The following is a 14248-nucleotide window of genomic DNA, read 5'->3' as shown; positions in this document are numbered from 1 at the left end:
GTTGTTCTTTCATTCCTTGAGCAAACAACCGGGTTTCCACAATATTTACCTTGGAAACGATCATTGTGCAAAGCGTTCGACCAAGATCAACAGAGACCCCCTCGGGCTCTGCGCGGGGCTGCGAGCTCTCACGTTCCCCTAAAGCTGCCGGAGCGTGCTCACGGGCACTGGGAAATGGGGCTTGGAGCTGAGCACGAAGCCACTGAGGGCTGGGGACAAACCTTCGGGCAGCCCCAGCTGCAGGGCACGTGTAAGGACAGGGAAATGCCAGCACTCGGCCCTCCAGGAACTGCCAGCCCAGCCCCTGCGCCTGTAGGAGCGGCTATGGCACCCCTGAAGCCCCACAGCTTCCCAGGCTGTTAAAGGAGAAGCAGGGAAGGGGGGTGGGAAGGTGAAGGAAGGTTCAAAGGCCTGCTGCAGCTCTGGGTTTTTCATCTCTCGTTAATCTCTGCAAGGCCTGAGGCAAAGTCACCTTTGGGTCAATACTCAGGTGTTTTTATCTGCCATCCCCATCTGCCCTCAGCTGCTCCCCATCCCATCCCATCCCATCCCATCCCATCCCACCCCATCCCGTCCCATCCCATCCCTCCCAATTAGCGGGTCACAGGGCAGGGTGTTCATGAGCCTGGGGAATCTGGTCCCCCCCCCAGTTCGAGCCATACTCTCCCACTGTTAGAGGGTCAATCCTGCACCCAGGACTGCTGTGTGCCCAGGGATGCAGGGATGGGAGGAGGGTGCCAGGACGTGTGCGTGACCCATGCTCTGCGCGCTCCATGCTGAGCATGCATGGACCCACTGCATGCCCGTGGAGGGAAAGCAGGGGACATAAAGGAACAAATCCACCCAGGGCTCAGCTCCTTCACCTCCAAGGCTTTTATTGAGGTGTGCAACATGCCCACGAACACACGCTTGGGATAACACAACACAGGCAGCAGGCACTGGATACGAGCAAGCGGTGAGGGTGCGATGCTGCCGGACTCCTCTGGTCCCCAGCACAGGTCTCTTTGAGCCCAGGCTACCCCTTGCCACCGCCACGTCCCTTCTGGAAGCAGAGTTGTGCAGATCTCAACTTACCCACAGGCTCGGGCAGCAGCAGAGCCCGGCCATGCCCTGCTGTGGGATGCAGAAGGCTCGGTGCAGCCCTGGCCCTACCGGTCACAGCCGGGCCATGGCCATTTCTTTGTGGTGCAGCAGCATCTCGTGGCCGGTGGAAGCCGGGACCCTGTCCCGGTGAGGATGCAGCCGCCCCTCAGCTCCACTGCGAGGGCAGGAAGAGGTTTGGGACCTCAGCAATTCCTCATCACCTCCTTTTGCAGGTGAGAAACAAAATCAGTGCCTGGCTTTGCACTGGGGCTGCAGGCGGGAGCACAGTCCCCTCCATGCAGTGAAACCACCCCACTGCTGCCCCATCCACTTCAGCAACTTAAACAGAATGCATATCCCACTAACAGTTAAACCCAGCAAACCCAGCACCTCCACTGCAATCTCCAGCTCTTTGTATTCTGTACGCAGTCCTCGCTGGGTCAAATGCAAACTAGAAATGGATTCTCTTTGCTTGCTAATGATAAATTAATACAAACACCAACAGCACAAGTTTGTAAGCAGTTTCCTGACCATGCACGGTGTTAAAGCATCTCCCACAACAGAGAGATGTGCACCTACACACTGCCTGTAAGGACAGATCGAAACTCACTCCTCTCTAACACTGGATCAGACCAAAAGAACACTGGATTTGAACCCAGCATCCTGAGGTCACTTTTCAGAACCAGTTTGGGTTTTTCTCCATCTCTCTGCAGGAGTTCAGATCTCATCTGCAAAGCTTTCACACGTGCTTCATTAACCAGTGCAACAGCACAGGAGACCCTGCCCACAGCACACCACTGTTTCGGTACATGCACGCTGGTGTGAGTGTGATGAGGGGACAGTGAGCTTGTGCTGGTGGCTGAGCACATGCGGAGCTCTCTGCACAGGTACATTGAAAAGCTCTGCTGCCCTGAAGCCCTCGAGGTGACACCGCATGGGGCTCACTGCAGGGCCCGTCCCAGCACACGTCCTGGGCTCATACAAGGGACCACAAATGAGATGTAAAAGATGAGCCTCATCGTGCTGGGCTCAGCAAACCCCAAGGTCCTGAGGTCCAAGCCACGCGGTCCCCAGACCAGCAGGACACGGAGCAGAAGGAAATGGATTCCCATGAGAGGGAACGTTTGAGGATGCTCAGCTACACTGGAGAGAGATGGGAAGGACAAGGGGGATGCCCTGGTGCCCAGCAGCACCCCCCACTGGCATGCAGCATGGAGATGCCACCAGCCAGGAGGGCACCAGTGGCACCTCATGGGCTGGCGGCGGCGGCGCTGGCGGGGCACACGGGGCCGTGCTGCATGCAGCGGATGAGCTCCTTGCGGTTATCCAGGATGGTGTCGAAACTCTCCTGCAACCGGTTCTGCTGGTCCACCACCTTCTGCTGGAGGCCGTGGATCCAGCGCAGCAGGGCCAGGCGCCGGTACATCACCAGCTGGATGTGGTGCTTCTCCTTCTCCCGCTCCTTGAAGCGCTCCTTGTCCTGGAGGTGCTGCACGGCCGCTGCCAGCACCGGGAAGAGGGTCCCTGGCTCAGGCTCGGACACCCCTGCGGGTGGTGGGCTCCTGGGGATGGGGACAGAGGTAGGAGGGTCCCAAGTGCTCCCGCAGGCGCTGTCGGGGCTGTCGATGCTGAGGGAGCTGCTCCCGTAGCCATTGTCCTCCACGGGGGAGCTCGGGCACTTCCCATAGCCCCCGCCTGCCTCCGCGCTGCCAGCGCTCTGCCCCCCGGCCCCACCGACCTCCGCTCCCTCGGGGGGGCTGCGCACCCCCTGCTCGGGGGGCTGCGGCCGCTCGGGGCCCAGGCTCAGGGGGGTGTCCCCCGGCCGGCCCCGTGCCCTCTGTCTCTGCATCAATAACAGCACATTATCCGATGGATCTGCCGCGTTCCCGCTCCGCCTGGAGCTCTCCTCCGCCGCTGCCCGGCTCCAGTTCTCGTTGCTGTCACACACCTCTCCCACGAAGTTGGAATTGGAATCCTGGCCATGCCCGGCCCCGGGGGTGGCCGTGTCCAGCGCTGGGCCCCCCCGGCCCTGCCGGAACGGGGCATTGGCCGCAGGGCAGACAGCAAACATCTCGCTGGTGTCCTGCCTGCAAGAGAGATGCGGGGCCATAACACGCCTGGGGGTACCCGGGCTGGCACAGCCAGCGCTGACCGCCTGCAGGAGCAGTATTCTCTTTCTTTGCCTCTCTGAATGCTGCTGAACCCAAGTCGGGCTGATCCCTTCCTGGCGTTTGGCTGCTGCTCTCAATGTGTCCCCAGGCAACGGCATCCAGATGTGACTTCTCACCGGATGCTAAAGCCTGAGGCGGGGACCCATCCACCCATCTCTCCTCCAGCCAAAACTCGGGCTTCCACGGCTTCCCTCGGTGCCTGTCTGAGGGCACTGCCAGCACACTCTGCTCCAGCAACATCTGAGTCCAACCTGGCCTTGAGCACTGCCAGGGATGGGGCAGCCACAGCTTCTCTGGGCACCCTGTGCCAGCGCCTCAGCACCCTCACAGGGAAGAGCTTCTGCCTAAGAGCTCAGCTCAGTCTCCCCTCGGGCAGGTTCAAGCCATTCCCCTTGCCCTGTCCCTACAGGCCCTTGTCCCAAGCCCCTCTCCAGGTTTCCTGCAGCCCCTTTAGGCACTGGAACTGCTCTAAGGTCTCCCCTTCAGGAGCCTTCTCTTCCCCAGGCTGCCCCAGCCCAGCTCTCAGCCTGTCGGACGGGATGCGCAGAGGCACCGGGGCACGGTACAAACCCGGCCCCATCCCCTCCGCCCTGCACCCCACGGCCGGGTTTGGGGCACACGCTGCGGCGTGCACGGAGCCCAGCCCAGGCGCACCCAGCCCTGGCACCGCTGTTTGCAAGGATGGCACCGGCGGGAGGATGGCGAGAACCGGGGGGGGGGGCTGATCCCACGGACACGGGCACCGTCACCTGCGCTGCCCAGGGCTGGGGGCACCGCTTCTACCCCCGGGGATGGGGGGGGAACCCTGCACCCGCCCCCGCCCCGCGCCCCCGCGCCCGGCTCCATCCGCCCCGCCCAGCACTCACCGGGGCTCGGTTCGCTGCTGCCGCCGCCGCCGCCGCCGCGGGTGGGAGCGGAAGCGGCCCCGCGTGGGGACGCGTCACGGCCGCACTTCCGACGGCGCCCGCGGCCCCCCTCTGGCCACGTTGAGGGGCGGGGGGGGGGGGGGAACGGGGCTGCGGGCACCGCATGGGAGCATCCGTGCGCGCCCGCGGCATCCCGTGGGAAGCAGCCCTGGTGCGTGCTTGGAACGGGAGAGCCGCAGAGGTTCGGTTCTGCAGGGGGCCATGGATGGGGGCCATGGATGGAGCCCCCCGACCCCCCCCATGCTCTGGGTGTGTGGGTGCATCATGTCACGGCCGGGACACCCGGGTGTTGGCATCCCTTGGGTACCGCGTCCGGTTGGTCCCGTGACCCTCAGCTGGTCCCCGGGAGGACGAGGGGGGGGCGCTGGGTGCTCAGTGGGGCCTTTATTCCCAGAGCCGGGGTGTCCGGACGCTGGGAAAGGGGAAGGCTCAGCGACATCAAAGGGTTCCCGTGGGGGTCACATGAAGCCCCATGAGCGCTGCAGGGGATAACGGGGCTTTGTCTGGCCCGGGTGTGTGTGTTGGGGGGCATGCAGCAGAAGGCGGTGAGATCGGTGGGAGCCGGGGGGGGGGCAGCCGGGGTGCTGCGGACTCCCTCCGTTACCCAGAGCTGCATCCAGCAGCGATGATCTCACCCCCTGCTTGGTCCACCCCGTGTGGCCTTCACCAGCATCCCTCTGAGGGGAGCACAGCGCCGTCATCCCAAGGGCTCTGCAGACCGAGGCCACCCCATCCAAAGCCAAGGGCTCAGCATCTCCCACCCACCCCGAGAGGGAGGAGAGGGCATGAAGGTGCTTTCAGGGTGCACAAAGATGCTCTCTGAAGCTCTGGATTGTTGGAGATGGGATTGGGGTTGAAGCACAACAAGCTGATATTCCTCCGTGATGTTTTAAGGGTTCAGAGCAGTGGAATAATGCTAATAAGTGATAAATAGGTTCTTTTAACTTCCCATCTGCCTGGCAGGCCCCTAGGCAGCCTCTCCTGCTCTGGGCTGCTCCAGCCTCAAAGGCTTCAACACCTCCATCAAGGAGAGATCGGTGGGGCAGGAACAAGAGCTGTAACTGGGGCACTTGGGCTGCAGCCCTCCTAGGGAAGCCTGAGATTAAAGGAACAAAACCTCCCTGCCACACCGGAAAGGCAGAACCCGGCTCAGACGTGTCTGTGAATGGGCAGGAAAGAATCTGGGCAAACAATGGGCTCAGCTTTGCCCTGAGCTGAGCGGTTGCTGCTTGGTGCCGGTTTGTGGCCTGATCTCAAAGCAAAGCAAAGCAGAACAGCCCTCGCTGAGAGCAAGGAGGAAGGATCCATCCATTCAGGGACCTTCCCCAGCTGGCTGGGAGAGGCAGGTCTGACACGGGCCCGTTTCATCAGGGACTTCAACAGGCGAACCAAAACTGGAGCCTGGCTCCTGGGGTTTGCTCCTCTCTCAGCTTTACCCAGCCCCAGGGATGCTGCGTGCGGATGGGCAGGAGCCTGCTCCAGCCTGCATTGGCTCCGGCTCCGCTGGTGCTGGGGGGAGCCTCCCCCAAGCCATGGCAGGAGCCGGGTTGGTGCCAGGGTCAGGGAGGGATCCAGGAGCAGCGTTCACAGGGGTCTGTCTCGCTGGCCTTGGTTTTACTGGTGCAGCTCAGGTTCTGGCCAGCACCCCCAGACTGGGATTGGATGGAGACCAGAGGGGTTTGCTGCTCCCAGTGAAAACAGCTCCGGTTCCCTGCGAGCCAGCTGCCCCATGGACACTGCCAGGGGGGACGGCTGTGGGGAGCCCCAACTTACGGTGCAGGACAGAGGGGACATGGGGACGGTGGGGCTGATCCCTTTGCGGGCAGGAGGAGGGGGAAAGTTTGGAGGTAGAGGAGCTTAGTGATGGATTTCAGAGTCCTCTTCCCCTCCCCTTTCCTTCCCCTGCTTTGTTCCAGAAATAAATCAAAAGCTCTCCCTCCAGGAAATTAAAGATCATTTGAGCAGACTGAGGCAGGACCTGGGGCTCCAGGCCTGGATCCTGGGCGAGACGAGCACCGCGCACCCCGGGGCTCAGCAGGGTCCAGGCTGACCCCCCCCGGAGCCAGTCCAGAAGGCCCCAGGCTTCCGCACCAGATCGGGTCCCTGGCACCCTCCCCTTGGGTTTTTGTCCTCGCTGCACCCGTGCTCAAAGAGTTAAGGGTGAAGCCCTGCACTGAGAGGAAGCGCCACAAGACAGAAGTGCCCTGCAGCGCAGGCGGCCTCCCCAGCGGCTCAGCTGAGTCCAATAAGGGAGGAGGGAAAGCTCCCCAAAAGCTCCCAGAGAAATGAAAGCAAACAGCGGGCTGACCCCAGCGCTGCTGCCCCGCCGCTGACTCCCCTCTAATTGTGAACACATTCGGGTAAAGGCAAAGGGGGGGCATGAAGGAGCGGGCCAGGGAGCTGGTGGCTGGGTGGGAGCAGCACTGGGTCAGCTGGGTGAAGACGTGGCCATCGGGGATGCTGATGGAGGACGGATGGGAGCAGGGTTCGTGGCCGTGGCACATCATGAGCAGGTGCTCCTGGTGGGAACAGGAGCCACTGGGACCATTGCATTGCAGGGTTGGGGCTGAAAGCCTCATGTCAGGAGCGCTGGCAGGTCTTCCTGATGGAGAGGGGAGGATGCTCTGAAGGGTTTGTCCTCTTGGCCTCACTACGTTTAAAAATAGTGCTCTTATATTCATAGATCTTGGTCATCTTTGGAGGCTGAGGAAAAGGAAAGCATCCCCAGGCTGTGCAAGTGCTCCTGCTCCTCTCCAGGGATGGCTGGCAAAGGCACTGCCTTTGAAGTGGGAAGCAGGAGCTGAGCATCACTGCCAGCCTGGCTCTATTCCACCTTCATCCCTGCCCCATCCCATCATGGGGTGCCCTCACATGCAGTATCCCATCGTCTGCATTTCCCACAGGTTCTGCAGCCCCAGGACCTGGTCTGGTCCCTGCTCTACCTGTAAAACAAATTATATTTCAATCTGAATCAAAGGCAGTCGCAGATGCACTGGATTTGGTGAAAAATGCCAGGAATCTGCAGCCAGATTGGATTTCAGAGGAACCGGGAATGCTGCAGACTGTTCCCACAGGACTGGAGGTCAGAGCCTGCACCCCTCAGGATCAGCCCTTGGGATGCACCAGGGGAGGAAGAGGAGGAAGGGATGGGGAGCCCAGCAGGGAGGTGAGGGAGGGATGAGCCATTGGGGATGGTGACAGAGCCCCATCACCCGGGGCTGGATTGACCCCATCACCGAGCCTGTGCTGGGGAGCAGCCTCCTTCCTCTTGGCTTTCCCCACCTCCCCAAAAAGGGGTTTATCTTGTCCAGGAGGATGTGCTCTGCCAGGAGAGTGGAGCTGCTGTCCTGCAGGCATTGCCTCTGGGGTTCATCCACCGCTGAGCTACCAGAGGGGAATATCGATGCCAACTCCAGCTTCCATCAGAGCAGGGCCCAAGAATTCACCATTTCCTCTTGGGCTGTGAATCACTGATGAACCCCCGACAGAAAGGTCTGGTTAGGAAATCGTCTGGGAATCAGAGAGGAAGGGGGAAGGACAGGAGCTCACTGCCTCGGGGGCGGCTTTGCCCATGGAGTCACTTCCTGGGCCTGCAGGACCCTGCCTCTGGGTCCCTGTGGTTGCTCTGGCCATGGGCCACATCCCCAGCCCAGGGCAGGGGCTCCAAGCTGGCAAATCATAGGGTCATGGAATGGTTTGGGTTGGAAGGAGCTAAAAGCTCCTCCAGCTCCAACCCCTGCCACAGGCAGGGACCCCTTTCACTGGAGCAGCTTGCTCCAAGCCGCTGTGTCCATCCTGGCCTTGAGCACTGCCAGGGATGGGGCAACGCTTCCACTACTATAATAATAAATAATCCAAATAATAATATAATAAGTAATACAATAATAATATACTAAAGGCAGAAACACCCACGAATTACAGACTATGGCTCAGTGTGTGCTTGGGTGTGCTGTTGCCCTCACCAAAACCTAACCATTTCAAGCAAAACAAGCCACTGCAACGAGCCTCCCCTTAGGAAGGGCTGGTGTGAGTAATTTGGAAGGGGCTGATGTATTGAATTCAAAAGGGCTGGTGGAACAGGACCTACACAGCAAACAATCCGTGCCAGCATGGTCCGTGTCCCGTGCCGGTCCCCAGCCACTGCCTCCTGCAGCACAGACCTCTTGGCAGTGATGGGACCATCCCTGTGGATGGAAGGATGGAACAGTCACGGCAGCACAGCCTCCTGCACCCCAACTGCTGCACACTTGTCCTGAAAGAGAAGAGCTCCGCATTTGGACCTCATAATGCAGGAAAACTTCAGGATTTTGAAATTTCAGTCTTGGACACGAATCTGATGCATTCCATAAATGCTTTAATTTATCCCTTTGTCACAACATTCAATAAAGGGCTTTGTTTCAGCTGCCCTGCTTTGATTAAGAACTGTAGCGGATTCTAACCTGAAGGAATCATCTTATATTGCGTTGGTGGAAATGAGATGTTGGATTGCAGGGAGAACTTTGTGATGGGAACCTGCTCCAGTGGAGAACTTTGAGCAAGTTTCACCCGGGACGAGCCCCAACATCTGTGAGGATTCAGTCCGAGCAAAAGCACCTGGAAACGTGGAATTCGGAGGGTACAATTAAATGCCTGCCCACGTTGCAGCCGGGTGGGACAGTGGTGCCCAGGCTCTGCATCCTGCAGGTCCGGCTCCAAGGGAGGGATGGATCCTTCCCTTCCCCTTTCTTTCCTTTCCATGGCAGGGTGAGGGGTTTAGATTTCCCTAGGAGAGAGGGCAAAGGGGTGGAAAACAAGAAGGAAAACCAAACCCGTGGGTATTTGAGAACAGGAGCACTTTTCCATAGGGATGGCAGAGCATCCGCCTGGCAGCCAGTGCTCTTCTGTGCTAATCCTGGGCTCTGCAGGTGCCCTGTGCTGGATGAGGAGCAGTAGCACATTTTTGAGGTCAGAAAGCAGGGTTTTCAGCAATTAGAGTGGGACGCCAAGATAAACCCCTGCTTCCCAGCGGGTCCATTCCCATCAGCCACCATCCCAGTGAGACGGACCCCAGCAAAGGGCTTTCCTGGCAGGAACAGCCTGGCAAATGCTCTCTGCACGGGTGAAATTCCCTCTGCTACTGAGGTTATTATCTCCCAACAGGAACCAACAATATCCTTTCATTTAGGCTCTAATGTGAACAATGTGCGCTGGCCGGGGCAGGAAGGGAGTCACTGCTGCTCCAGATGCAGGCAGGAGCCAAACCAGAGGGGAAACAAAACCCTGCAGTGATGCAGATGCTGGGCCATGGGATCCAGCGATGCACCAGTGCCAAGGGTGACACCTGACAGGGCCGTGGTGATGGCACAGGGACACGCAGTGCACCAGGTACCCGTGATCCAGAATGCTCCTTCAAGCCATCCTGGAGTCAAGAGCCCCATCCATGGGGGTGTTTTGCCCACTGGGGAAAATCACCTCCTCTGCTCAACCGGCCTGTTCAGGCTCGTAATTACAGTTTCCATAGGGCTGGAGGGTGCAGTAAAACACTTTTAAAGTCGCTCCATCACACAGCTCACAGGAGGCACCGCGCAGGTCCCGGTGGGTAATTCATGACTATAAAACCACTTTCATTTCCGTTTCTCAGGCGTAGACAAGACAAACACGGCAGGGAAGGGAGCACCCAGAGCCGGCACACGCGTGCCCTGCAGCTCCTGGCACTGCTGCTCCAGCACCCAGTGCTTGGTGGCAGCATCCCAGGGGCTGCAGCCGGTTCGTTCCATGCGTTTTCCAATGGGACTGGTGTGGTTTGCAATTGCTCCCCAATAGGGAGCTCTGCTGGCATGTGAATGATGGCAGCAGCATCCCCATCCCTATCTCCATCCTCATCATCACTCCGACTGCCATCCCCATCTCCAACACCACCCTGATCCCCATCCCTGTGCCTGGTGGGGTGCAGCATCCCATTCCCACTGACCACTCCAGTGCTACTCCCTCCTGAGCAAACCCCACAGGGGCTTGCAGGGGAACACAGGGGGATTTCTCCTGTATTTACTCTCACAGTGTGGCCATTATGAATATTCACACCCATGTGGGGAGAGCAGGCGCGTTGCCCGACGGGGATATCAGTTGGAACATCATCTAATTGATTACATGGAAATTGCTCCTGGTGGAAAGGGAAGCCCTCGCCTTGCTCTTGGTGAATTAATTTAGCTTTTGCCATTCTTTGCTGTGTTCAATTAATCTTGTTAAAGTGATAGAATTTGAGCTCGCACTTCACACACAGGGGTACTGAGGAAGACCTGCCTCATAATGATGGGAGGTTAATTAGTGATGGGGTTCCTTTATGTGGGATTAGGGTCCTGCCCTGCACTGGCCATGGCCATAATGTACAGGACCAGGAGGTGCTCTCCCCACCGGGGATGCCTGGGCCACCGGGATGCGGGATGCTGAGGCGGGGATGCGCCATGGGTCCAGTCCCCAGCTCTACACAAAGAGCATCAGCTCCTGGCAGCTGGCGAGGAGGGACATAATCCCACAAAAGTCCTGCTCCAGGAGGATCAGCAGGAGAGGTGAGGGGCACAACAGCGAGCCCCCACCATGCCTGCCCCACTATTGACTGCCTAAACAGTTCTTTGGTGATTACAATGTAAATATAGCTTTTCATGGAGTAAAGGCCTTTTATGGGATCCACACACACTTAACCACTTAACCCCGGCGACAAAAAGAGCAGTGAATTAGCTGTTTAGAGGCTGCTCGTGCAGAAAAGCTGGCTCCTGAATAGGATTTGGGGATCTCTGTGTATCAATTGCTATGCTTCAGGGGTCCTCAATGGGGCTTTTGGCGTTCGAGCATGTGCCAAAGGGCTCGCGTGGGTATGGATGGAGTGGCAGGGAAAAAAGGCAAGGAAAAAAGCAGCTGCTTCTCCTTAATAAAACAATGATTTATTCATTGCGACTTGGGGAAGGGGCGGGGGGGACACGGGCAAGTGCCAAAGCGATGCTTCCCCTGCTCCGTGCCTGGAGAGGCTCAGGGGCTGAGCCTGCCTGGGGAGCAGGGGGCAAGGGGAGAGCAGCCCAGGTGGCAAAACCAGACCCCAGTGCAGCCCCAGCTGGGCTCTGCCACAGGAAAGTGATGCTGGAGGGACACCTCCTCACCGGGGCACAGCCAGGACCTCACTGAAGCCAAAGGGCTGACAGTCAGGCTACAGCCCTGCTTTTAGGCCTGCTGCAGATGGAGAGATGGCAGAGGAAGAGGGAGGCAAGGTAGGAATAGGAATGGGGTTTGACATCACCAGTTCCCATTGAAACTGGGGACACCAGCAGCATCACTCACACCCCTTTAACAAGAGCCATGGACAAATCCCAACCACTCCAGAATCCTATAGGGTTTGGGCTTTTGGTGCTGGCTGATGAGTATTAAATCCAGCTCCCCCACCCCTGCTTTTGCTCCCTGCAGATGTTTGGGGGTCTTTGGCACCTGCCTTGACCCCATCTGATCTTTTCCTTGCTCTTCTTCTCCCTTTCCAGCAAAAGGGGACGCAGTCCCTCAGTGGCAGTAACACCGCAGGAGCTGTTATAACTTAGATGCTCCAAGTGGCTTTTGGGGTGCTGGGTGAGCATGAGGACACGTGTGAAGGGTGCACATCTTACCATGCAAAAGGAACACACCTCTCAGGTACTGATCCCTCATCATCACATGCACGAGCATCATCAACTACTGAAAATCAATAAGCTAGTGGAAGGGAAGCAGCACAGAGCGTGTTGCATGAAAACAGCCTTGAGGAGCACAAGGAAAAATACTAGCTAAAAATGAAATTAATCTCTTGCAAAGCTGCAAGATTTCCTTCTCGCCCTCCCCCTCGCTGCAATCTTTTATGTCATTTTCTTTAATTACAGCTGGTTTAGATCTCTGCTGCCTGGAGAAGCATAGCTGGAGTTAGCCATAAATTGGGCTTCTGGGTGCTACAAGAGAAAATACTAATCCCCAAGGACTGAACATCTGTCCACATGGAGCGTATGCAATGTTATAATTAATATTAATGACTAATAGTTAATAGAGAATGGAACTTTTGCTTTACAGGTCACCTAATAAACCCCATCCTGCTGCAAGCCTCAGACAGAGCTAGTTTCCATGGCAGGAGCTGCTGGGCAATCAGGTGAGGGGAGCCCGCTCCAGGCTCAGCTCCCAGTGATGAAACAGGAGGTGGGGTGTCCTGCTCATGCAGGACCACTCAGTGCTGTCCAGCAGGTCCCCAGCTCCATGGCAGGGGTTGGAACTGGATGATCTCAAGGTCTTTTCCAATCCAAACCATTCTACACGCTCTGCCCTGGCAGGGTAACTGAGCAGAATGGCCAGAGGGGCCCAGGCATCCTCTGCACCAGCACTGCCAATGCACAGGGCAAGATCTTTGCATCCTCAGTCCTGCAGGACGGGTTGTTTTTCCTCTCTGCTGTTACCTTCCCTTACCAAGCACTCACTTCTTGGTTTTTTTTTACTAAATTCTTGTGCTGTATTTCTGCACTTCTTGAATTACCTACTCCATTTCAGGCAGACTAAAGCCATTCCTGCCTGGTTCTGCTGCTGTTTTTTGTGTTTCCTTCTTTAATAACAGAGGACCAAAGGAAAAGAAACAGATACTGAAACCAGCACCAGCTCCACTCCAAACCCAAGTGCATGCTAAAGATGTTTTCATGAGCCCCAAAAAGGACCCTATTCATCACTCCTGGAGGAAAGATGCACCAACTTACCAGCAGGGTGAAAGCCAGAGAGGATAAATAATTGTGACACGGCTGCTCTAGAAGACACCCTCCCTGCCCCACACTTGGAGGATGCCTGAGGGTCTTTTTGTCCTTTAACCCACACACTTGGGTCTGGGACAAGTGATTAAAGGTCCAGGACAGATGAGGTGCAGAAGCTCATGTGATAAGTGCACAGAAAACATACAGCACACTCCTTTTCTTGTGTCCACTCCGAGATAATTTTTCACATGTTGGAAATACAGATGATTTTAGCCTGGGTCCATCTGGTTTCCCAAATAACCTGTCTATTTGATAAATAACATAAATTAAATTAGACAAGACAAACAAATAGTTTTTTTTCTCTCCCCCTTTCAGTCTCTTAGCAAAAAGGGAAAAAAAAACAAAACCACAACAACATAAGGGGAAGAAAACATAATTCAGTGACTGCCTTGAGCCCCTGAGGAGCCATGCGGTGGTGAAAGCTATGATTATAAACGTGTCTGCAATGTTAACCTTTAACACAGACCAAAGGCCGTCCTTTCCCCTGATTAATAAGTTCTCCTTTAATTTCTTCACTACCATTTAGGTTCCTAAGAGCTCATTCTGTCTGCACACTCAGCAAGTAATAGTGCATAATTAGTTTAGCAGCACTCCTCTCATCAAGGCGGTGAGGCTAGGATCAGAGCTCAGATCCAAAAGGCTTCATTCTTCTCATCCCTCATGCAGGAAAGGGAAACTGAGGCACGGAGGCATGTGATTATTACAGCTGCCTATCTCAGATGAAAACCTGGTGACCTACAAAGATGCAGCCACTTTTGCATCTCCTGCAAAGCCAAAACCAAGCAGCACCAGCCCCAACTCTCAGCTGTAAGTGCAATTAGAAGGGAAAAGCACAAATTAAGTGTAAAGGAGCAATTCCTTCAGCCCAGGACAGCCCCACAGGGACCAATTCTGTGCAGGCTGAAATGCACCACTGCCCCAAGGCTGTGTGCAGGACCCTTCCCCATATGCCACCCCTCTCTGCCTCGACCCTCAGGCGGTCCCTCCTACCAGCCCCAGACCACTCTTGGCACTTCCAGCAGCAACAGGGGGGATTTTTCTCCCCGTTAGGCACAGCGGCGTTGTGACAGTGCCAGGAGGGGCGAGCAGGATCAATACCTGAAAATGAGAAGCCAAAGCTGAGTTAATGTGCCAGACAGGAGGTGGGGCAGGGGCAGCCCTGGAAGAGCTGGCCGGGGTGATGAGATGGATGGGAGCAGGTCAGCAGCAAGGGCCAGGACAAAACCCACAGTGCTCATCACTGGTGGGAAGATGGAGTCTGGCACAATAAGCACCAGCAGCACCAATCCCTCCT

At 56.9% G+C, this 14248-nt stretch overlaps 2 protein-coding genes across 3 annotated transcripts in view; both read right to left on the bottom strand.

Annotated features, from left to right (window-relative positions):
• PSMB2 (proteasome 20S subunit beta 2) overlaps positions 1-14248 on the bottom strand; it is a 183517-nt gene that overhangs the window by 39115 nt on the left and 130154 nt on the right. The window lies entirely within an intron of this gene.
• CUNH1orf216 (chromosome unknown C1orf216 homolog) lies at positions 1963-3472 on the bottom strand. The gene has a single exon (XM_061360885.1). It carries the CDS (start codon positions 3350-3352, stop codon positions 2333-2335), a length of 1020 nt encoding a protein of 339 aa, XP_061216869.1. The 5' UTR covers positions 3353-3472; the 3' UTR covers positions 1963-2332.

The sequence above is a fragment of the Neopsephotus bourkii genome, unplaced genomic scaffold (genome assembly GCF_033783945.1).
Source record: "Neopsephotus bourkii isolate Nb327-2 ecotype Australia unplaced genomic scaffold, CSIRO-AGI_Nbou_v1 NB_1036, whole genome shotgun sequence".
NCBI classification, from domain to species: Eukaryota; Metazoa; Chordata; class Aves; order Psittaciformes; family Psittacidae; genus Neopsephotus; species Neopsephotus bourkii.
This window is presented reverse-complemented; position numbering and strand designations above follow the sequence as displayed.